Genomic DNA, 24,486 nt, shown 5'->3' on the forward strand with positions numbered 1-24,486 from the left:
TGACGGCCACACAATACTTTCGAGATACGCTGTATCAGACTTCACTGTATACATAAACGCGATCATGTTGATTTTTACTTAAAGAGATGTAAAAGAGAAAGTGCTATACATGGTTCATGTAGTCAAGCAAATTCTTTACATATCAGATGCAATTCCACTATGTAGCCATTTTTATAGAAAAATAATTAAATGTTAAATTGCTTCATATCTTATTATGTTCATAACTTTTGCTGAGCATGGGGATAATAAATTGTATGCCAGTAGTATGTATTTAAATAAAACATAGCCAACACCACCTAAAACCATACAATGATTTAAATAAAGATTTTGATGAGGGGAAGCAAAGAGTAAGAATAAAATTAGGTGTATCTGGGGAACTGGGAATCAATGGGTTAAATATAACCAAGTGTGAGATAACTTCTCAGGTATTGTCTTCCCTATTCACTATAAATAGCAGTGTATTAAAAGATGGCATTCACAAGTTTGCCTCAATAAGAACTACATAAAGTGAACTGAAAATAAGTGTTAAGAGTTCAGGGCCAGCCTGGGCTGACTGCATGAGATCCAGCATCAATCATTCAGTCTCATATAAACAAACCAGAGAAGGGGGAAGGTACTAGCAAAAACTGGAGATAAGTTTCAAAGCAATTTATTAAGTGTCAAAGTATAGTCTGAAACTTAGCATCAGTATGAAACCCAGGATACCAGGAATAAAGAAAATCATGTGTGACGCTCCTTTTCTATGTGAAAATTTACTCTAAAAAATAGTATACACATATTAATTTAGTATTTTTCTTTTGGCTGCTGGTCTCCTCTTATAAAAAGGTCAGACCTTATTTTCTATCTCATTCTTGTTCTTAACTACTGAGAATTGTCCAAAATCTGAGACGGTTTAATAGCCAGGAGTCCACACACAGGATATGCAACATGTTCCTACAGATTCTGTCTCCAGAATCTGTAATAATGATATAAAACAAGTGAATTTAAAGTCAGGAAGTAATACTGTCATTCAAAGTAAACACCTTCTAACTTTGTCTCTGCCTGACTGTACACTAGATTACTTCTACTTTTAAAACTGAGTTTATATCAGAAGTGAAAATCAAACCCTAATGAAAAGAAAACAGAGAACAGTAGTTTAGAGAAAGTAAACTTCACAGCAGAGTTAATTGGGAAATTTTTAATAAGCATCAAATCCACTATACATTGATAATGCAATACTGAAATTGTGAAATTTTAAATATTGTTTTCTCAAAAACCTTAGTGATTTCCTTTTTTGTGGGACATGTGGAGACAGAACTAAGCATTCACGTGGCCAGTCCAGATTTAGTTGACACTAATGTCTAAATAGTTGTTCATATTTCATCTCTATAGTAAGGTAGATTGTGAACTGCTTGTATCTCTGAATCTCAGCATAGGTTTCATGAGACAATTTATAGGAATGTCAAATATTTGATGTGCAAACTCAAAAAGCTCTAGGTTGGAATTTGGTTTTGTTCAGCTTTGTTTCAGTGCACTTAACTTGAGGACACAGCAACTATTTTCTTTCCTAATTCCTATGAAAAATATTTCTGCAGTAAAACTTGTTTTTTCTTTACTATAACTGGGTTGTTTTTGAGAAAGATTATCAGCTTTGTGGCTGGTTTTCCACTTGGTACAAATCTATCAAAAACATCCTATTATAATTTGTAAGGAAAAAGAGTTGTTAAAGGCTGTAGGATCAGGAAAGAAATCGTCCTTCTTAGCTGTGTAAGCACAAACACTCAGAGCTAGCCGACTCAGGTGACTCCACAGTGTTCAACTGTCCTGTACAAATGAACAAATGTCTATTTCTGTCACTTCCAGGCTATTGGGAAGCGGAATGAGCTGCACTGCAGTTGTTTGCTGGTCCAATTTGAAGAGTCCAAGGTCCTTTTTATGAATTCGGCCAACTGATATTCATGTCCCAGACAAAATCAGTTCAGAAGACAGAAATCAGGGCAAAGACTCCATACAACAAAGCACAGGGATATGCCACTAAAAGTTGTTGTCCATCCATAGCTAATGCAGAAATAAAAATTTTGGAAGCGGAAAAACTACACCATCCAATAATTGTGGCAGTGAGAAGAATTCCTACCATTCCTCTGTAACAGGAAAAAAAGAGTAAGAAAGATTAGATATTAAAAGCCAAACCAATCCAAAACTATTCACTATTCTAAGGCAACAAAGTTTTAATGCATGATTTTGCAGAAGAGAGTACGAATTGCAGAGGTCAGCATATCCACTGAGCAATTGATATGCCTCAAGACATTCTTTTTTTTTTTTTTTTTTTTTTTGGTTTTTCGAGACAAGGTTTCTCTGTGTAGCCCTGGCTGTCCTGGAACTCACTTTGTAGACCAGGCTGGCCTCGAACTCAGAAATCCGCCTGCCTCTGCCTCCCGAGTGCTGGGACTAAAGGCGTGCGCCACCACGCCCGGCTGCCTCAAGACATTCTTAATCCACACACGTCATATATAAAAACAATACTATTTATCAAATGCCTAGTGACTTAAAGAATACTTAATGATTTAATGTAAGCAGTATAATTATTATGCTCCTTTAAGCTGTTTCCCAGCTTCAGCACTTCGGGACTTGGGCTGGCTACCTTTGCTGAAGGGCCAGTGCTTTGCACCATTAGGATGCTCAACAGTTTTCAGGACCTTTCTCCATTTATACATATCAGCATTCCCGAGCCCCATGACTTCATATATATTAACTAATCATATGTTTTCAACAAGCCCAACTGCTTCAAGATTGATAACCAGACTATCAATCATAATTTTAATATGGATGAACTGAAATTTTCCATGTTTTAATGATCAGAAATATTCACTTCATTATTGCTATGGTTTCAGTAAACACAAAACTAGTAAAACTCTTATCAAAGGTAAAACTGAGATTGTATAGAAAACTTCAAATTTCATTTTCATTGTTCTTCACCCAAAATGAGCATAGCCTGGTTCGAATCTACATGAGTATGGTAGTTTGACTATGCCTGGCTCAAGGAGTGGCAATATTAGTAGGTGTGGCCTTGTTGGAGGAAGTATGTTGGAGTGGGCTTTGAGACCCTTGTCCTAGCTGCCTGGAAACCAGTCCTCCCCTGGCTGCAATTGGATCAAGACGTAGAATTCTCAGTTCCTTCTTCAGCACCATGCGTGCCTGGATGCAGCCATGCTTCTTGCCATGATAATAGTTGAACCTCTGAACCAGTAAGCCAGCCCCAAATTAAATGTTGTCCTTTATAGGGTTGTCTTGGCCATGGTGTTTCTTCACAGCAATGGAAACCCTAACTAAGACAATGAGGCACAACAGATGTTTGTTGGATCAGGGCTTTATCTCAACCTGAAGGTGAAGTACATTTTATTACACAAAGCTGGCCAACTAATCTGAGTTTAAGATAGATACTTACAGCTGGGAGGTGGTGGGGCACACCTTTAATCCCAGCACTTGGGAGGCAGAGGCAGGCAGATTTCTCAGTTCAAGGCCAGCCTGGTCTACAGAGTGAATTTCCGGACAGCCAGGGCTATACAGAGAAACCCTGTCTCAGAAACAAAAGAAAAAAAAAAAAAAGATACTTACTGTAAAGAAAATACCACTGCAAAGCTGGACAACAGGATCATGGGAAGAAGACAATACCCCAGGACACTTGCCACACAACCAAATGACACACCTGTCATACTCATTAAATTTAACAAACAAAACATTCCTAAACATCCAATTGCACTGATCCCGTATACGTAGCCAAACTGGATTTTGCCAGCCTATGGGAAAAGAACAAAAGAAGTTAAAGACAAGAAAGTATCATTTGGGCCTTATTTCACACAAAATGGCACATGCATAAAATACTCAATTAATAAGCATCAAAATCTACAGAAGTGCAGTGGAAGGAGGCAAAGCACTCAGTTCACACCCTTCTTCATCTTAATTAAAATTCTGATCACACTTTTTCTCTCCCTTAATTAAAATATATTTCAATCACACTTTTTCTCTATCCCAATCCTCGAACATCTTCCCCATCTCCTTATCCATAAAACTCCATTTCCTTTTTTGTAATCTCTTTAAAACAACAGACAAATGAATAAACACATAAAACCACAAAAACTCCAAGCAAGGCTGTATTAAGACAAAAAGTCTTCAAAATCTAAAAATACCACACTGAGTTCCTTTTGTGTTAGCCGTATACTCCTGGGCAAGGGCATATCCTGAAGCATGGCTAATATACACAGTGACTGTATTATTGGAAATCATACAATCAGTAATATTGGAAAAGAGTAAGTTTTCCCTTTGCAAGTGGGTACCAACTGCAGACAGCTTTTGGTCAGCAGTGGCATCTGTGTTCACTTCTTCCTCAGTGCTGGGAGCCTGCTGTCTTGCTTGAACCTGTGCAGACCCTGACTTCAAACTCTTAACTTTGATGTAACACTTGCCAAAACAGGGATCTATTGTATTTCTTGGTAGCATTGAGCTAGGTATACAACTGAACAAATGGGCGGGGGAGGGGAATCGAGAAAAAACAGGAAGCCAGACCCCAGGGATGAGGATGGGAAAGAAAGCCAGGTGAATATAATGAGAAGGAGGAACTTTTTCTCTTTTTTCCAAATCCTATGCTGGATTCTACAGTTCTTTCATTAAAATCAAAAGCACACATGCTGTTAGTTCTGTTCTTATAAAAGATTTAGCTAGATGCAGTGGCAAAATACCTTTAATCCAAGCACTCTGAAAGGAGAGGCAGGCAGATCTATGATTTCAAGGTCAACCTGATCTACCTAAGTGAGTTCCAGACCAGGCAAGGCTACACAAGTGAGACTTGTCTTTAAGAACAACAAAACACTCTCATGAAAACAAGCCTGTAGAAAAATCCGAAAGAGGAATTGCAAAAGATGAGACCTTTGTTACATAAGACTAAGTCTTGAAAATTCCTCTACAGACTGTGGTAAAATCTTTGAGGCTGGACTTAATGTTTACTGTAAATACCTGAGATAGGCTGTGGCCCTTTGAAGAAGCTGAGTTCCTTCACTGAGAAGTGAATTAACTGAGCAGTAAGTTATGATGTCTACTTTGCAAAGCGCTCATCGTTTTACAACTCTGAGAGCATGTTTGCTTTTTCTTTTGTTTTGAGACAAAGGTCTCATACTAACCCAGATTGGTCTTAAAGCAAGAGTAATCCTCCTGCCTCATCCTCACAAATGCTGAGATTTTAGGTCTACAACTCCATGCCCAGCCTCTTGTCTGGGTGGTGGCATATCAAAACAATTCTGTTAGGCTAGTTGGGCAGCACAGGGCTATTATCCCACAGAGGGAACTGAAGGACTAAAGTGCCAGGTCAAGGCCAAGTGGGAGTGTGTGTGGAAGTTCAGGTCTTCTGCTTACAGATAGCATTCTCTATCAAGTACATTACTTATCTTTTGTAATTCAGACTGAAACAACAACGTTTTCTTTCAACATACTTTAATATTCCTGGAGAACTGAGAGGCGGAGACAAAAACTTGTCATTCTTTTATATTGTAATTCATTAGAAGTTAAAATGTGCCAGGCAGTGGTGGCGCACGCCTTTAATCCCAGCACTTGGGAGGCACAGGCAGGCAGATTTCTGAGTTTGAGGCCAGCCTGCTCTATAGAGTTGAGTTTCAGGACAACCAGGGCTACACAGAGAAACCCTGTCTGGAAAAACAACAACAACAACAGCAACAGCAACAGCAACAACAACAACAACAAAACAAAAAAACCAAACAAACAAAAAAAAAGAAGTTAAAATGTACAGGAAAGCTATACAATGAAATGCTGTCCAAGGGCTAGCCATTTGAAATAGTTCATTTTAAATCTGACAACCTAGAATCACTCAGGAGGAGTCTCAGTGAGCTACTTCTAGATCAGGATACTTGTGAACATATTTGTGAGGGAAGGTCTAGATCAGGCTAGCCTGTGGACACTTGTGGGCAAATGTCTAGATCAGGCTAGCCTACAGACCTGTTTGAGGGGCATTATCTAGATCAGGTTAGTCTGGAGACATGTGTGGGAGTGGATTGTCTAGATCAAGCTAGCCTGTGGACATATTTATGGGGGACTGTCTAGATCAGGCTTGCCTGTGTAGTGTTTGTGGGGGACTATCAAGATGAGGCTAGCCTGTGGACTTGTTTCTGGGGACTGTTCTTGAATACCAGAAGACTGTGCCTGAAGGAGGTTGACACAATTCCCTGGATTTGTGTTCTGAACTGTGTAGAAAGGTGAGCTAAGCAGTAGGCATGACTACATTTGTTTCTGTCTGCTTGTGACTATGGATGAAATAGACTATTTAAAGCTCCTGGCATCTTGACATCTGGGTGCTCCATAAGTGGGGTTGGGCTAAAATAACCATTTCAGGGTTCCTCATCCCCATCTCCTCTGGGTATTTATCACAGCAACATAAACAAAACGAGGACAAAATTAAATAAATAAAAACATGATTTTTAAAAGTATAAGACAATACAAAATATTGCCAGGTTTCTAAAATTAAGAAATTCTGGGCCTCTGCTGACTCCCACTTCTCCCAGGACAGGGGTCCGAATTGAGCACCGTGGGAGGCTCTGAGAGTGTAGCTTGGGTCTAGCCTACTGGCACTGGCAGCCATGGCAAGCACTCTGGACCTGGACAAGGGTTACACCGTGGAGGAGCTGCTCCATGGCTACATCGAAGCCTTTGCAATCCCGGAAGGACAACTCCAATTCTCTACAGATGAAAGCGTGTCACTTGGTCAGGTACTGGACCTCAGCCTTTCCAGCAGAGTTCGACTTGAACCCAGAGCTGGCCGAGCAGATCAAGGAGCTGAAGGCTCTGTTAGACCAAGAAGGGAACCGCAGGCATAGCAGCCTCATCGACATTGAGAGTGTGTGCGTGGGGGTGGAGCTCAAGGGGCACTATGCATGCTACACCATATGTGCTTATTAATAAATGCCTGTTCAATTGAAAAAAGAAATTCTGATGTTCATTTTTTCTAATCTTTTACTATTACACACATACATGCACATCATCTCAATATACAGTCCAGACTGGCCTAGAATTCACTCTTCCTGTTTCAGTCTCTTAAGGCTGTGATTATAGCTGTGATTTGTTGTTTTGTGTCCTACATCTGGTTCAAGAAATTAGTCTTTACATATGTTGTCCAACACTTATACTGATGGAGAAATAAGGGATAAGCATAAATTCAAGAAACATTCAAGTCAGTCAAAGAGCTGGGGCTCCAAATCTCTTTTGGTGGAGTATTTAAAATTCTGCTCTCATTTTACCCAATAGTCACTAACTTACCAGTAACAGCGTGGCCCCAAAGGCAAGGCAGAACACCACTGGCCCTGCCAAGTCCGTCTCATTCATGATGCTGCCGTCAGCTGCCCTCAGGGGGTGTAGCACCGTTAGCGTTTTTTGCCAAATGTGGTCAAAATTGATACCCAACTCTAAAATAGTAAGAAAATAAGGACGTCAGAATTTTGTGATATGCCTTTAGCAGTTTCTGTAAGTTTACCTAAAAAATTTATATTTAAAAGTCCATTACTCCACAGAATCAGAGATCAATTCCTTCCATTTCAAAATAGTTTTCAGCAATGGACACTCTTGTTACAAATTTTGGGATTTGTGGTGATTTCCAGAATCAATGTCTGAACAGGACAAAAAGCTAAATACAAAGGAACAAAGTGGGTTCAGCAATAGTCAGTGATGCTTTTCAAGGTCCTCATGACCATTTTACAGGCTGCGCTTTTGCTTATGCCTAACCTCTGTGTTAGAAGGGATATGGAGATGAAAAAAACCAACCTCTACCTCATACTCAAGGAAAAGAACACCTGACATGGCTAACAGAGAGACCGATTCTTTACCTAGGGCTGTAGGAATACTCAGGTACCCCATGAAAGTACATGTAATTACTGCATGCCTTTGTGCTCAGATTTCTGGAATATTATTTGAGAGCCACCATGTTTTTTATACAATCAGTAGAGTTTATTTCCATAGAGATCTATAAATATCATGCTATTTGCTTTTACATCTTCCATAGGCAGAGTTTAATAACCTGAAATAAATATTGATGTTCACACTATCATATTTAAATATTACGTGCACAAAGAAATGGTCCCTCCTGGTCCAATATGCACTCTCTTCTAAATAGTCACTGACCAAATGCTACCTACTGCTCTTTCCTAAGAAAGGCCAGCATCTCTTTATTATTTGTTTTTCCTAACTAGCTAGAGACCATGAGTACCTCTAGTCTCAAAATACAAAATTTGAAATGCTCTGAAATTCAAAGCTGTAAAACCAATTTAATATTCCAAACATTTTACGTATAATGGCTCACACCCACAATCTTAGCATTTGTAAGGCCAAGGCTGAAGGAATGCTTCAAGTCTGAGGTCACCCTGGGTTTCAAAGCAAGATCCTGTCTCCGGAAAACAAAGGGGATGGGTAGCATTTCAGATTTTCCAATTAAAGATGCTAAACTACTGAAGTCTATAAAGATATTTGGAAAATTGAAAACGATTATTTCTGGCATTATGCTTTTCAGACATGATCTTCAACCTATAGCACTTCATCCTACCTTCTAACAGAGGGGGCTCCTCCTCAAAGCTGTCTCCATAGAATGGCTGAGGTGTTGTTGGAGGATAGGCCTGAGTTGGCTGGTAAATCTGCCCAGTGTATGTCTGTTGTGGCTGCATCATGTCTGGAGGGACAAATCGGCCTTGCTGCGAGTAGTCACAGCCAGCATACTGCCTGTAAATCAAACACATTTTACGTTTTATTCTCCATATTTCAACCAAATGACAAGTTGTTATTCCTGGATTCCTTCTTTCCCCTGACAGCTACAGAGTGCTTAGTCCCTTCCAACCCTCTTTATAGGATCTCCACAAAGAAAAGGTGCTGACCCCATGCTGACAGGATTGACTATATTTTCCATAGTTTGGCTACCCATGGAATCATTCTTTCATACATCATAGTTTAGTAGTTTGCAAATGAGAAGACCTTGGCAAGAAACATCAATTTTATTTTTTTTAATTTTTATTAGGTATTTACTTCATTTACATTTCAAATGCTATCCCGAAAGTTCCCTATACTCTCCCCCACTGCTCCCCTATCCACTCACTCCCACTTCTTGGCCCTGGTGTTCCCCTGTACTGGGGTATATAAAGTTTGCATGACTAAGGGGTGTCTCTTCTCAGTGATGGCCAACTAGGCCATCTTCTGCTACATATGCAGCTAGAGAGACTCTGAGGGTACTGGTTAGTTCATATTGTTGTTCCACCTATAGGGTTGCAGACCCCTTCAGTTCCTTGGGTACTTTCTCTAGCTCCTCCATTGGGGGCCCTGTGATCCATCCAATAGCTGACTGTGAGCATCCACTTCTGTGTTTGCCAGGCACTGGCACAGCCTCACAAGAGACAGCTATATCAGGGTCCTTTCAGCAAAATCTTGCTGGCGTATGCAATAGTGTCTGCGTTTGGTGGCTGATTTTGGGATGGACCCCTGGGTGGGGCAGTCTCTGGATGGTCCATCCGTTTGTGTCTTTTTTTTTTATTAGGTATTTTCCTCATTTACATTCCCAATGCTACCCCAAAAGTCCCCCATACCCTCCCCCCCCCACTCCCCTACCCACCCACTCCCACTCTTTGGCCCTGGCGTTCCCCTGTACTGGGGCATATAAAGTTTGCAAGTCCAATGGGCCTCTCTTTCCAGTGATGGCCGACTAGGCCATCTTTTGATACATATGCAGCTAGAGTCAAGAGCTCCAGGGTACTGGTTAGTTCATAATGTTGTTCCACCTATAGGAAACATCAATTTTAAACTGGGGTGGGGGTGGGGAGGGAGGGCAAGAGAGGGGCCAATCAAGCTTGGTTTTTTTATAGCTTCCTGAATATAAAATGTTCTTGGACTATCTTGTGCTTGAATTGTGCTTTAAAGTTTTCTAAGGGACGGTACACTTACTGCCTCACTGGATTTATACCAAATCCTGTGTCTTCAGGAAGAACATTTTACCGTGTGCTATCTAAGTGACTTGAGAGGAACAGGACTGCAGTGGAGCCCTGTGTATAAATGCCTGTCTCACCATACACCTCGTGCTTCAGTGGACTAATCTCGTTACACAGTGAGTAGTATAAAGTTAAAATAATTATTTTAAAGATATTTTTAAAATGATAGCCTACTTATTTTTGATTATTTCTGGATTCTGTTTGAAAAATGCAAAAATGTAATGAGAGCCATTAATGCTGAGATTTTAAAAATCAAACTAATTTTAAATTAATTACCCAATTAGAAAATGAAGTGGTAGCACAAGCCTTTAATCCCAGCACTTGGGAGGCAGAGGCAGGCGGATTTCTGAGTTTGAGGCCAGCCTGGTCTACAAAGTGAGTTCCAGGACAGCCAGGGCTACATAGAGAAACCCTGTCTCAAAACAAAACAAAACAAAACAAAAACAAAACAAACAAACAAAAAAACCCTGGGTGTTGGGGCAGGAGAGATAGAGGTGGTGGCACACGCCTTTAATCCCAGCACTTGGGAGGCAGAGGCAGGCAGATTTCTGAGTTTGAGGCCAGCCTGGCCTACAGAGTGAGTTCCAGGACAGCCAGGGCTACATAGAGAAACCCTGTCTCAAAACAAAACAAAACAAAAATAAAACAAACAAACAAAAAAAACCCTGGGTGTTGGGGCAGGAGAGATAGAGGTGGTGGCACACGCCTTTAATCCCAGCACTTGGGAGGCAGAGGCAGGCAGATTTCTGAGTTTGAGGCCAGCCTGGCCTACAGAGTGAGTTTCAGGACAGCCAGGGATATACAGAGAAACCCTGTGTCAAAAAAAACCAAAAAAACAAAAAAAACAAAAAAAAAAGGAAAATGAAGCAATGGCAAGTGTTCATATCTAAAGTCCTTTTTGAGATTTTAATAGTACAACCAGTCAAAGTGCCAAATAACACTTGGCTGTGGATGGGCCATCTACATCAGTCTCCTATCATCTGAGGCTCAGAGACCTCCACACAAGTGGGGACAGTAAGAATGTAAGAGCCAGGGCATGGGAGGAGAACTGCGCAATGCTGACTTCTGGATGTGGCCTGGCTGCTGCACACGTGAGCTGACAGTATCTGTGCTTACCTTAACAAGCCTGCACAAGATCAAGCCAGTCAAAATTTATACCATGGCTTGGGGACGGGCCAAGGCCGCACCCATATAGGAAAGCTACTAGAGCTAACAGCTGCTGAGGGAAGAGTCATTTTTTTTTTCTTTTTTTTCAGGACACTGCCTGTAGGTGAGCTGCTCATGCCCCAGTACGTGGTCACAAATCCATGCACACAAGGCAGTACTAATTAGACTCGGGATGTTATTAATAACCATAAAAAAGAGGACATGAAGTTGGGAGGGAGATGACCAGAAGGCACAAGGAGCTGCAGAGTGGTAGTGAATAGATATGATTAATACGCATTGTATATATATAACAAAACCTTCAAAGAATAAAAATATTAAAATTTAAAAATCAATTGACTAACTCTAAAATGAGTTATTGCAATATGGAAGTATATCTTAACTACTGCAAATGTCCTAAACACTCCCTTTCAGTGTTATGTGCAAAACACTATTTTGTAAGAGTTTAATTAATATGAATTGTCTATTACTAACTACGGCCCCATGAAATGGGTCTATTGCCTTCATTATAAGGATATGTAAACTCAAATTTGGGTTAAAGTAATTTGCCACTGTGGTGCCAGGATTCAAAATTAGGCTATTAAACTCCAGTGATCATCAACTTTTAATAACTAATAAGTGTCTTTTCAAAATCCTTCTTTACACAGATGGCTTCAAAATTATATTCTGTATCTGCAGGTTTCTAGCTTTTCTGGAACACAGACATGCTGATTTCTTATGTGCATGCCCACTTAAACAAGAACAGCCTTCATCAGGACCAGCTAGTTGAGCAAGTATAACAATTCTTCTTTCCTCAGTTAGGATAATATGCTGTTGTGTTGATCTATTAGCATTTACCAGAGTCCATGACATCACTACAGTATCTTCATAAGAGATTTCTACAAGCTGATTAAATAGTTTATTCTTGAGGGGAAAGCAGGGAGATGGAGAGAAGAAACACAAAAGAAACCAGGAAGAATAGTATAGTTGGCAGTTCTAAAACACTCTAGTCTGATAGCCCCTTTGTATTCTTAAAAATCTACTGGAAATCCAAAGTATTTTATGACTTATTAACTATCAATATTTATCAAGGAAATCAAATATTTAAAAATTCATTTGAAGTAACTTGAAACATATTACACATAATGACAAAACTATTTACAATAAAATTACTAAGAAAAATTAAATTATATAGCTAGATTTCTTTAATCTACTTTTACATTCAGTGTGTTGTGATTTACTATTACTGTGTTGGTTAAGGTACGTGAAGAAAATCTAGTGTTGCAGACTAGATATGATAGGAAACTGAGTGTTATAATATCCCTTTCAGTCCTGTAAAGGGAACACGATCCCTCTGCTGAGCTGGAGCTCACTGTGCAGAGCAGGCGAGCTTTGAACTCCCAGATCCACCTGCATCCTAGGTGCTAGTGCTACCAGTGTGCACCGAAGCACCTGGCCATGACTATTTTTAATGCTATATTTAAACTCAAAAGGTGTTTGTTTTTTTTAATTCAATTTGCAACATAGCAAACTTGAAATAGTATCAATAAACTTTTTATGTCCTAGTTACATTAAAATGTATTAATCTGTCTTGCACTTTGTAAATGGGTTGCATTTCTCATGTATAATGTGTAATACTACTTGCTACTTTAAAATATTAGTTTCATATGTATCATATTCTAAACATTAGAAAATAACACTTGTTAAAATTGTCCCTAATTTCATCGGGGAAAAAAAAGCTTGTTTGCTAGGAAGCTATTGATGATGAACAAAAGTTTTCCAAAATCCCCATTTTTTTTGTCTGAAAACTTGAAGCTGATCACTAGTGATACAAGCAGCTGTTTTTCTTGAAATGAAAAATTCACTAATTTTTTAAAATTTATCTGCGAAATACTGAATTCTAACCAATCACAGAAAGTCCTTTGTTTTAAATAAATAGTCTCCATGAAAAGCCAGTGGGTCAGCTAGCAACTTAAGCATGCGAATCTTCCTAGAGACAGTGTAATTTCAGTATGGAAGAGATGTGTTCTGTGACACAGAATATTAAAAAGGTGTATTAAAGTATCAGGACTGAATAACAATCACAATTCTTCCTGTGTCAGTGGGGGAATTCTTAAATGAAATCACCTTGCTCCCCTTTCCCAAGTGTATGGCAACAACAAATCACATTAGTTCCCTGATTCAGACTCAGGGACCAGACCTTATTTTCTTAACATAACATACTTGCAAATATTAACATACTTGAAAGGCCTAATGTGTTTTTGAATTTAGAAGCTCTCTAAAAAAATACCTTAAGATTCATGGTGCATCTTGGAGTAAGTACCACTGATTATAAGCTAGAGGTAAGCAACAACAACTTCAAGGATGGGACCGGCATCCAAAGGCAGTGTGAAAAAGACATGGGATTTTACTATTTCACTGTCCCGCCAGGACCTGTTCTGAAAATTTGAGTCACTGTTGGTTGCAAACCAAACTATGTTGTGGCATGCCTAATTTTTACAATAATGCTTTCATAGCAGGCAAGTAGCACATGCTATATCAACACTGTCATAATCTCTGTGTATCAACAGCAAAGATAAAATCTCAACATAGGTTGTCTACTTATGGACATAAAAGTGTTTTGTAAAATATTATCAGATAAGTTAAAGGTAAAAATGTAATAGCTCTCAGTTTCTTAAAATAACTGCCTGGTATTACTATATATTTTAAGGGCATATCTAGAAAACGACGTGGTATCAACTCAGATGACATGGGGAAATACCAGTAAGAGGAACCCATAAAATGGTAAAGGCTAACCTCACAGGGCAACTTTGGAACAGCAAGGCCAATACTTCAAAGTTTAAGGTAATCCAGATATTAAACTCTATAAACCTAGATTCTCCCTAACAACTGAAGTTATCACTGAGGCTTGTTAACAAGTAAGCAAAACCAATAAAATACACGTTGGTAAGCTGAGATAATATTTAAAATATAATTAGGTGGCAGATCTACTTATAGGCACATATAGAAGCAAAACAACCTAATTTTTTCCATAAAGCTTGGGAATCTTGGGCTGGAGAGATGGCTTAGTGGCTAAGCTGACTGCTTGACCAGAGGTCCTGAGTTCAATTCCCAGCAACCACATGGTGGCTCACAGCCATCTGTAATATGATCTGATGCCCGCTTCTGGTGTGTCTGATGACAGTATACTTCATACAATAAATAAATAAATCTTTAAAAAAAAAAAAAAACAAAACCTTGGGAATCTCACAAGTATTGTTGCTACTGCATCATACCTTTTACTTTCTCAGGCATAATTCATAAACCTGTATGTATGCTAGCTGATTGACAGCTATGGATATGTAAAATATCTCTACCAGTGTGAAGCAATGCTTACTGACATATGAGCTGATTAGAACAGGAGCAGGTGAACACTGAGCAAGAGGGTTTGTGTGTAACAGCTACATGGGAAAAGCAAAGTCTCATAACTGTGGGTATAAGGAGGGACAAGTCACACATTTAAGTTACAAAAACATGGTCAGGATATAAGACTGGAAAGAAATTAGCCCGGGAAGCTGCATTCTAAACAGAAAGATGTCTAATTACTCTAAAGAGAAAAGATTTGATCAAAAGAAGGCTAACATACACTGTCAGGCTCTTCAAAAATTCTGTTGTTTAGGGATTTTCCATATGGAATCTGATCAGACATTTATTTGCTTCCAAGTACACAAAGCTCTCACTAAAATATGTATTTTGATAAGTGAAAGGAACTCTCTCTGTATGATTTTTAGTCCTGCCCAATGGACTAATTCAGAATAAACTGTCACTGCATATGGCTGAGACAGAAAAAAATCTAATCCATAGAGGATATTTCTATATACTCACTCCTTTCATCAACAGGTTAAACTAGAAGATACATCTATCTATATCTCAAATTAAGTAAATTCAAATAATCTATGGGTTATAAAAAGCAAAAAACCAAAAAAACCCAACCTGAATTTTCTTTGTGCTTAGAAAATCTCAGGTACGGTCACTTATATACACTACTGCAAGCACATTCTAGCAGTGCCTGTAACTCACAGATAGACTGGACTCACAGCCTTCCCCTGCTCTCATCTTTGAGCAGTCTATGAAATCTGAATTCAAGATCTATAGATGTACACAGATGACACCTAAATTTTACCAAATTATGTGCCTGCTAGTATTGGTATGTATGAGTGTATCCACACATTTCTGGAAAATAGGCCCATTGTTTCCGTGAGAGTCTCAGAAAGATTAAAGCGCATCAGGAAAAGGGTAAGCACATGAAATTCCTTTACTCTAGGGAGCGACCACTAAGATCTGTCCCATCATTCTAGGAGACTAAAGACATAATGTGTAAGAGACTAACTGAAAACTTTCAAACTACCTCAAACACCAGATATTATAGATAATCTTATTTTAACAGTTCAGACCCTAAAAGATTTTTTGAATTCTCTTTTTCAGCCCAAAACTGATAACTTCTCTAGTACTAACCATAATACTTCAGCATGAGGAGTAATAAAGATTATCAATAGTCCTATCAGTCACCAGATGACTCATAATGGTGAGCTTACACTGCTAACCCATGTCACTGAGCTCTTTAAATATCTGCTGATTTGAAAGTCTGAAAGGCAGACTTACCAATCAAATAAGCTATCAAAATAACTTTTAATTTTTTTGTGAATAAATAGCCTTATATTCTAGGTAGCTGAATCACCCATCCAGATTATTTGTATATATTATTTCAACAAGGTACTAGTCCTTTTTTTGACACATTAGAAGACTTTTCTTTTTCAGGAAATAAATCATAAGCAGGGTAACCCCTTCAAACTAAAACCAAATGTCTTATCTAAATCGCATTCCTGAACAGGAATAAGTTCATATAGTCATTTTTTTTTTTTAAAGGCAGAGCCGGGCATCCAGAATACACTTGTTCGTGAATTACAGACTAAGTAGGTTGTCAAAGTTGAAAAGTTACTTGCTGTAGGGTCCTCCACTTCCGCCATAGTCATAGGACTGCTGAGATTGCTCGTCGATGCTGTAACTCGTCTGGTAGAAACCGCTGTTTAAGTTATCAAAGCCTGACATTGCCAACGATCTGCAAGAGAAGAGAGAGGGATGGCAAGCACTGTCTACACGCAAGGTCCTTTGCTTAACCCTCCGCGGGGAACCGCAGTCCGCATCAGGGGGTGGTCTTGGGGTGGGGGTGGGGAGCTGGGCTCCGAGAAGTCACTTGGCAACTGGGGGAGCCGATAGGCCTGAGGCAGAGGCGAGGTCGCGCGTAGGCGCCTCTCCAGCTAAATATAAACGAGGGGCCGCGCAGCTCGGGGTCTGGAGAGGGAGTAGGGGGCGTTGAGAGAGACCACAGCCCGCGTAGACAGTCCAGGTAGCCGGCCCGGACAACCGCTGCCAGAAGCCGAAAGCGCAACATGGACCCCGGACACTCACCAAACGCCTAGGCGGCGGCGGCAGCAGTAGCGGCTGTAGCTCCAGCGGCCCCTAGTAAACCCTCCAACTCAGCTCCAGACCCGGCGGTAGCCCTGTTGCTACGTGTCACAGGCCGAGGAACTGCTTCCGGGGGCACGCACGCCCGCGCAGGCGCCTTAGCTGGTTTCGCGCGGCCCGTTTGGTTGATCTCCCTCGGGGGTGTGCTTGTGTGCCGGGTGGGGGCGGGACGTAGAGAGGGGCGGTCTTGACTGAGTCGACCTGTAACGGGCCAATAGGAACGGGGAACCTGCTTCCGGCAGCCGGGTTAACTGTGGAGGCGGGAGTGCGCAAACCGATCAGTGGCTGATTGCTAGGTAGGAAGGAGGTTTTTCTCCTAAGTATTGGGCAGAAGGAAAGACTGCTTCTCTGGACTCGTTGATTCAGGCATCACGCTGAGGATTTTATATCTGTTATTTAGTCGTTACAGACGAATGACTTTGCTTTTGAAAATATATGAGTTCATTTTCTGTTAGCAGCAGGAAACCTAGTATTGTCTGTCACCAGAAAATACTGATACTCATTAGCAACTATTACCGTGAGAATATTAATGAGACAAGTGTAAGAGAATGACCATATGCGAAGTTTCCACACTGTGGGAACTGTTTAAGGCTTGTTACATTGTCTCATTCAAAGTCTTTACCATTTATTTGCGTACAGAGTGCATTATACAAAATTGCTAATATTTTATCTAAAAACCGAGTCAGCCTTATTTATTTGACCTAAGAAGTAATATTTATTATTTGAACAATGAGTGCGTTGGTTTACAATATTTAATTAGCTAAAGTAATAGCACGTATATGCATACATACATATTGATATTTCTATGTATGTGTTAAAGTCCACCTCAAATGCCCTATTTCTGTTATATAAAATCGTCCCCAAGTCCTCAGAAAGATACGTTTAAAAAAATGAAAAAGGGTATATGAGGAGCCGTTTTAAAGTATGCCATACCTGTGCTATGGAAACTATGGTATCAGCATAGCCAACTTTTGTTGTAATATGTAAGATTGGTAAGCAAAAACACTTCATGAAAATTTTCATTTCCTGAGATTTGATGAAAGGAAGTAAGGATAAACTGATCGTTTGAAGTAAACGTATTTATTCTGGGTTAATTTCCTAGTCTGCTCTAAAGTCCTCGCATTCAACATCAAGGTTTCCGGGATTGCTTCCCTTTAAGGGTTCCAGGGGAGAATCTGCACTTACCTATCTCCCAGGTTCTGTAGATACTGCAGACTTCAGCGTTAGTTGGTTTATAAATAGATCTCTCCCCATCTTCACAGGATCTTACCTGTTCTCACAGAGCTCCCTCATTGCAGGTCTATCTCTGCCCCAGTTTGCCTTTCCTAAGGCCAGCTGTTCATGTTCGGTGAAGGCATAGATGACATCCCTTTAACTTGATTGCCTCCTCAAAGGCTCCTCCTGGACTTAAATTCTCATCATGGGGAATATGGACTTGAACATGTCGATCGGGAAGACAAAAGTGAATTCACAGCCAGCCCAGTTAGTCTCACTGCAGTTCTTTGCCCACACATAGACCAGGCCTCTTCCTTTACACATTCTTAGGTGAACAATAACTCGCCTTTTTGTTCTTTTCATTTTGACTGTACATTCATGCCTCTGTTGTCAGGATCGCCCAAGAGTTTTATCCTGTTGAGGAAATGTCATAGAAGTGGAGTCCCCAAGCTGCACATTGGCAGTCGCCTCTGCAAATTCCTCAGTACAGAGCAAATTCCTCAGTTGGGTTCAGCTGAGGTCCAATGCATACTGAAGGCAAATGCCGAAATAAGATTTTGTCAGTTTCTGAAATAAAAATAAGAGACCATTGAACTATAAACAAGTATACGCTGTTGAAAGGAAATGCTAGTGGCTAAGAATACACATTTGTAAGTATAGATAGTTTGCATATTTTTTCCATTTATGCTTGACTTTGGGAGGCAGAGACAGGCAGATTTCTGAGTTCGAGGTCAGCCTATTCTACAGAGTGAGTTCCAGGACAGCCAGGGCTACACAGAGAAACCCTGTCTTGAGGAAAAAAAAGAAAGAAAAAGAAAAAAAGAATCCAAGTTAGAACTTTTCAAAGAGGCATGATTTCACTTTTAATTCTCTCCCTTGGGAAAGTTAAGTTCACCTAACCCGCAATGCTTCTCATGTATGTGGATTGTTACATAATTAAGACTGATTATAAAGCCAGATAAACTCTTCCTTAAGTGAAAATTATTTTTACTTTAAAACAGTCAGAGGCATGTGAGGTTAAGGTTGGGATTTTCATTAAAGTGCACATTTGGTTTTGGAAGTGAAAGGCAAACATGGCTTTGCATTTTGTTTTTTACATTAAGTAGTAATGGTGCTGTTTCCGCTTCTGTACACCTAATTTTGAACAGTTTAGTGAAGATCATAAATTCCTTACTGTCTAGGATAGTGAAGTTTTCCCATTAGAAAGGAATATAAATAGTTCTTCAACTTTGCTGAGATTTCATTTTAGAAAGATTTATTTAATTTGAAAGAGTATTTTCTTCAAGGTTTATAAAGTAGCATTTCTTAGCTCATGAGATGGCTCAGTGGGGTAAGTTGCTGCCAAGTCAGATTAGCCTGCCTCTCTCTCTCTCTCTCTCTCTCTCTCTCTCTCTCTCTCTCTCTCTCTCTCTCTCTCTCTCTCTCGCTCTCGCTCTCTCTCTCTCTCTCTCTCTCTCTCTCTCTCTCTCAATATTTTTTCTTTTAATTCTCAGTTGACTTCTGCACCGAATGTAACAACTCCTCTTATGACTGCCTAAAATTAAATGTCTCAATATCATGCTCAAATTTTGAGAAAGACCCCAGAGATTAGCCTGAATTCCCTGAACTATCTCTAACATTAACAACAGCAAAAGAAGAAAAAAAGATTCTCTCTTTAAAGAAAATCAGGACAGCAAGTGTCTCTGAAAATGACCAAGTGCTCCTTATTTGTCAGGCTTCACAAACCAGAATTAAAGTGGCCAGGAGAGCATCCATGCCCACTCTGATTTTATAGGTGAGGGTCTAAACTAAAAAGAAGTGAAGGGGTGTGTTGTAAAGACCCAAGAGTTCAAGTGTAGTCTTGACATTTTTGATCCTCTTGGAGCCCCAAGATTTGAGCAGTTCCTCTGTACTTGCCAGATCCACCCACCATTCAAAGGAAAAGCTTCGCTCTGGGTAGCTTCCTCTGCTTTTGGGACAAACATCCACCCTAGTCTTCAGCCTAGGAGGTTTCCTCTCCATATGCCAATGAAGTTAAAATAGGCACTTCCATCCACTCATAGGGACCGGATATCACCTTATCCTCTACATTCTAAAAGCTTCAGCCCATATTAGTGTACTCTATTCCTGAGAGCCATCACTGTGGGCCACCTGGCATACAGGGCCCTCAATAAGCTACTTAAGTATATTATTTACAAACTGTTGCCAGTCTCATATCCAGTGTCAGGTTTAGCATGGGTACTGTCACCTGATTTTATTTAGGGGGTAGTTAGGCTCTTGTTTCACCAAGAAGATTAGTAGAAGATCATTAAAATCATGGCCAAAGAGACTGGTATAAAATTCACTTATTATTATTATTATTATTATTATTATTATTATTATTATTTCTGTTCCTTTCAGCTGGTAGGTGACAAAGATTAGATGCTAAGTAATGGGAACAATCTCATTATACTAGACATTATTGGGATGTCTAGTTTATAGCTAAACTCTGTCACATAGAACAATGCTATGTTGTAATTTTTTTAAATTTATTTATCAAGTATTTACTGAGATACATGGTTTGCCACATTCCACAGCCCCCTTTATATTCTAAGCTTCAAGAAGGTCTAGTCTCATATCACCCTGTAGGCTGGCTGCAATCCAGCCATTTTCTGTCCTTTGCTTGGGGAAAGAAAAGCTCTTCCTCAAGGCATGTAACTGGGTAAGATCACTATATAGTTTTCCTAAAGCCAGACTCACCATTTTGTGTTTGTGAACTAGAATGTCTAGGACATAAGAGGTTCACATCTGCAAACTGGCTGCCTAGAAGAATATTTATAAATATCTGCCAGTGGATATCCTTTCTATCAGGGGTAACAGCACCAGTAGATAAAGGAGCCTTCATCTGTTTCCAAGACATGGTCTTAAGCACTAGTGTTCATGGCACATGGGTTTAGGAACTGGGGGATAGGATAGCGTGAAAATCCTTTGATCTATATTAGAATGGGGTCTCTATATCCATGCCTAAAGACATGTACAGGAGCATTAATTTAATTGCCAGGTCATTTAACTCTGAGATTCTATGCCATATTCCTGGATGTTATTATCCTATGTTTGAGTTATCTAGTATTTACAAAAAATAAAAGAGTAAAAACAAAAACATCAAAACTTTATGGCTTAAACAGTTATCAACACATTTAGTCTCCCACAAACATGTGGTCTGTCAGGGGCTTCCTGGGAGTATCTGGCTTTGTATCAAAGCTTCGGTTGGGCTTGAAGGAATGGTGTTAGTATCTGAACTTCTATCTAGACTGATGGGAAGGGATTATCTAGAGCTCTTAATCAGACCATCTAAATGTGACTTCTTTATGTGACTTGAGCCATGACCTAATGCAGTGTCAAGATTTCTAGAGCATCTTGTGAGTCAGTCAAATGCTGCACTTCTGTTTCTACATCAGCCTTTAAAGTCATGCTTCATGTGCACGCATTATTGGGAACATATCTTAAATACTGGCCCTGATTCAAGAAAAGTAGGATTAGACTCTACCTTTTAATAGGAAGATTGGCAAAGAATATTCTTTTTTATATGTTTTAAAACTCCCACATTCCAATAGGATGAAAGTGGGAAAGAACAGCATATATTTCATAACCCCAGAGAGGCTGTTATTCATTAGTAGAATGTCCACCCAGAAGTCTGTCTTCTGAAAATGTTTCCAAAGGATATGAAATTAACCCCTTGCAGAGACAGTAATACCATTTATTGAGGTTCTATTCACAACAGCCTAGAAATAGAAACATCAATATCAGATTACTGAATAAATAAATTATACATATATTCAGACAGACAGACAGACAGACAGGTAGACAGACACCACACACACACACACACACACGCATATATTAAACATCCAGAGGGACATGTTATTCAAATTATTTAAGCTCGATTTGTAACAATGTGGATGAAACTGAAGGCCAGACAGAGAATGCATGATCTCCTTTAAAAACCCAAACAACTTGAATATATAGAAAATAGGTAAATGGATATCAGAGGCAGGAGAAGAGGGATATTGGAATATGTAAATCATCTAATCGGACTGGATAGAACTATGGTTGTATATGTGCTCTCGGAGTAGAGCACATACAATAGGTAGATTGTTTTGGAGAATTTCGTATGCAACTACAGTATTTACATCATTCATTTCTCTCTTTCTTCCTCCAACTCTTCCAAAGTCCATCTTCTACTCCCTTTTAAATTCATGATCTCTTCCTATCATTTCATATTTGGCCACTGGGCTTGAGTAACCTATCAGGGGCTCATCCCTGGAGAATACCGATTGCCCTCTCTTAGCAGCCCTTAATTGCCCATACTGTGAGATTTCCCTCATCCACATGGGCACACCAACTGGTGGTGTCACTTTTAGCTCAAGTACATTTTAAGGTACTGCCATTGCAAAAGAGTGGTGGCTGACAGACAATTTTCATTGCTTAACTGTCATAATTATGTCATTACATATATGATATAGAACCTCATATGATATGACTTAAATAAGAAAAATCAAAGAACAAGCAAAAGAGGGGTACAGGGCACCTTTAAATGAGCATTCTAAATTTGTCTTGGTTCCTGACCTCTGAGTGAAGGATGACTTCAGGGTTGATGGTGTTGACACTTCTCTTCCCCTTCTGGAGTGAGAGCCCTACAATAGGTGTATGTACATGTAGAGATGACAGTCCATTGTTGGTGAATTATTCTACTTTTTGCACAGTTGTTTCACATGAACACATTGCTTTTACATCAAATAATTTTACCACAGAACCAAGCACTCTGAATAACTAGTCTGTTGCATGTGCCCCTGTATCAAGTTACCCTGAGTATTTGCTGTTTACTTAGGTTTTCATAATACAAGTTAAGATGATGCTGTTTTCTAAAATTTCACACCAGCACAGTATCTATCCTATTCATCTTCTGCCCCCTACTGGTTCTTATGTCCTCTTTCCATCCTATTTGTATATAAATTTCAAGTCTTTTGAAAAGTAAGAAGGAAAATTATTATTTTGTTCCTTCAGCACATGGGCTTCATTATACAGATGAGGAAAAGATGACTCAGGAAATGTGAGGCTTATCTGATATCACACATCCAGCTAGAACTGTAAACTATGTGCTACTGAGCCCTCACGTGGCTTTAAAATCAAGCCCAGAAACACGAGACCATTTTTATTCGATAATGACCAGGAACCATTTTTAGAAAATGGAGAGTGCTCAGAAAATATTTGCCAAATTATATTGGCAAGTGTGTATACCTGATTTTGTTGATCTAATCATCCACTGATGGACACTTGGATTGCTTCCACTGTTTAACTCTTGTGAGCAACCCTGCCATGAACGTGGGCATACAAATATCTGACACATTGACTTCAATACTGTTGCATACGTACTCAAATGAGGTCAGGTGCATGTAAGAATGGTACTGCGGTAGACAATCAGAACACAAGGTGATTAAGCTGTTGAGAAACTGCCGTATTATCTTCCAAAGTGACACTAGCAGTTTACACGCTGAACAACAATGTACGTAGGTTTCAATTTCTCAGTATCCTAATCCATACTTTATCTTCTTCTCTCCTTATGGCTACCCTCAATGAGATGACTCGATTTGGGATTGTAGTTAGATTTCCACATCCCTAAATAATGGTGACATTAAGCATATCGTATATCTTTGGAGAAATATGTGTTCAAGCCATTTGATAAGAAGAGACACTTAAGTTTATCAATTTTCTCCATATACCCCAAAATTAGCAAATAATAAAATCTGTTCTCTTGAGGTTTGATATACCATGCTGCTATTAATCTTAGATTTAAATACAGTGATAAAATACATCTCAATGAGGTAGATACTGTCTTTAGTTTGCCAGTAACACAAGAATACAGATAAGCAAGTGACTTGTTCAGAGTCCAATGGTTTTTAAGTAGTAGAATTACAATTGGAAGGTAGACATGGCTTAGAATCTATATACTTGCCTGTGGCATAATGTTGCCTTTCTTACACTGTAAGACTCTGGTGAGCCTTAGTTTACCAGGGCTCCCCTGAGTGAACCATGTGGAGCCAGAATTGATGCAAAAAGCAAGAGGAATTTATTGTTCCAGTACACTGGGCTCATCCCAGTCCCAAAGGAGAGGCAGAGAACCCCCAGCAGCCTGTTCAGCGAATTTTTAAATGTTTTCCAGGGGCAGAATAGAGCATCAGCATCTAGGCACAATATGATTGGTGGAACAGTATACCCTTTAGACTGATTGGTCTTTAAGGATTGAAGTAGTAGGGGCTTACTCAGCCTCTCTCTTCCGGCCTATGTGCTCTTTGACCTGTCTCTTCCAGGAAGGGAGGAGACCAGTGTAATTTTGGAAAATTCCAAGACTCTGAGCTGACCTCTTCAACACCACTAAATATTTTCAAAGTATCTTCCATGTCTTTCTTTGCTGTTATTCTGGTAGTCTCTTCTGGATGAGATTATACTGCAGATTACTGAATATAAAATGCAAATTTCTCACATTATAACAAGGAACTCATGACCTGAGTCCATCGATTATGTCAATATCCCAGGTTCTCTTTTTAGGAAAGATATTCAGAACCCTTATCTGGCCAACCTAGCAAATAACTAGGGTGTATTTTAGTAT

The 24,486-nt window shown here is 39.5% G+C and overlaps 1 protein-coding gene and 1 pseudogene across 1 annotated transcript; one reads left to right on the forward strand and one right to left on the reverse strand.

Annotated features, from left to right (window-relative positions):
* Window positions 1-1,162: 1,162 nt before the first annotated feature.
* Yipf5 (Yip1 domain family member 5) lies at window positions 1,163-16,726 on the reverse strand. Its single transcript, XM_021150460.3, has 6 exons — window positions 16,590-16,726; window positions 16,120-16,239; window positions 8,573-8,745; window positions 7,297-7,442; window positions 3,595-3,776; window positions 1,163-2,120 (listed from the first exon to the last, which is right to left on the reverse strand). Exons 2-6 carry the CDS (start codon window positions 16,227-16,229, stop codon window positions 1,958-1,960), a joined length of 774 nt encoding a protein of 257 aa, XP_021006119.1. The 5' UTR covers window positions 16,230-16,239; window positions 16,590-16,726; the 3' UTR covers window positions 1,163-1,957.
* Window positions 6,621-6,939, forward strand: LOC115029885 (RAS guanyl-releasing protein 2 pseudogene; annotated as a pseudogene).
* Window positions 16,727-24,486: the final 7,760 nt, after the last annotated feature.

This window comes from Mus caroli, unplaced genomic scaffold, assembly GCF_978045245.1.
Source record: "Mus caroli unplaced genomic scaffold, Mus_caroli_1 scaffold_19, whole genome shotgun sequence".
Lineage (NCBI taxonomy): Eukaryota > Metazoa > Chordata > Mammalia > Rodentia > Muridae > Mus > Mus caroli.

What these genes read in the sequence shown, in the direction of transcription:
- Yipf5 (XM_021150460.3), bottom strand. Translation starts at nt 16,229, where the DNA reads ATGTCAGGCTTTGATAACTTAAACAGCGGTTTCTACCAGACGAGTTAC. An exon ending in GGAGCCCCCTCTGTTAGAAG is followed by an intron (nt 7,443 to 8,572) that starts GTAGGATGAAGT and finishes TTACTATTTTAG; the next exon opens with AGTTGGGTATCAATTTTGAC. An exon ending in TTGGGGCCACGCTGTTACTG is followed by an intron (nt 3,777 to 7,296) that starts GTAAGTTAGTGA and finishes CTTTTCCCATAG; the next exon opens with GCTGGCAAAATCCAGTTTGG.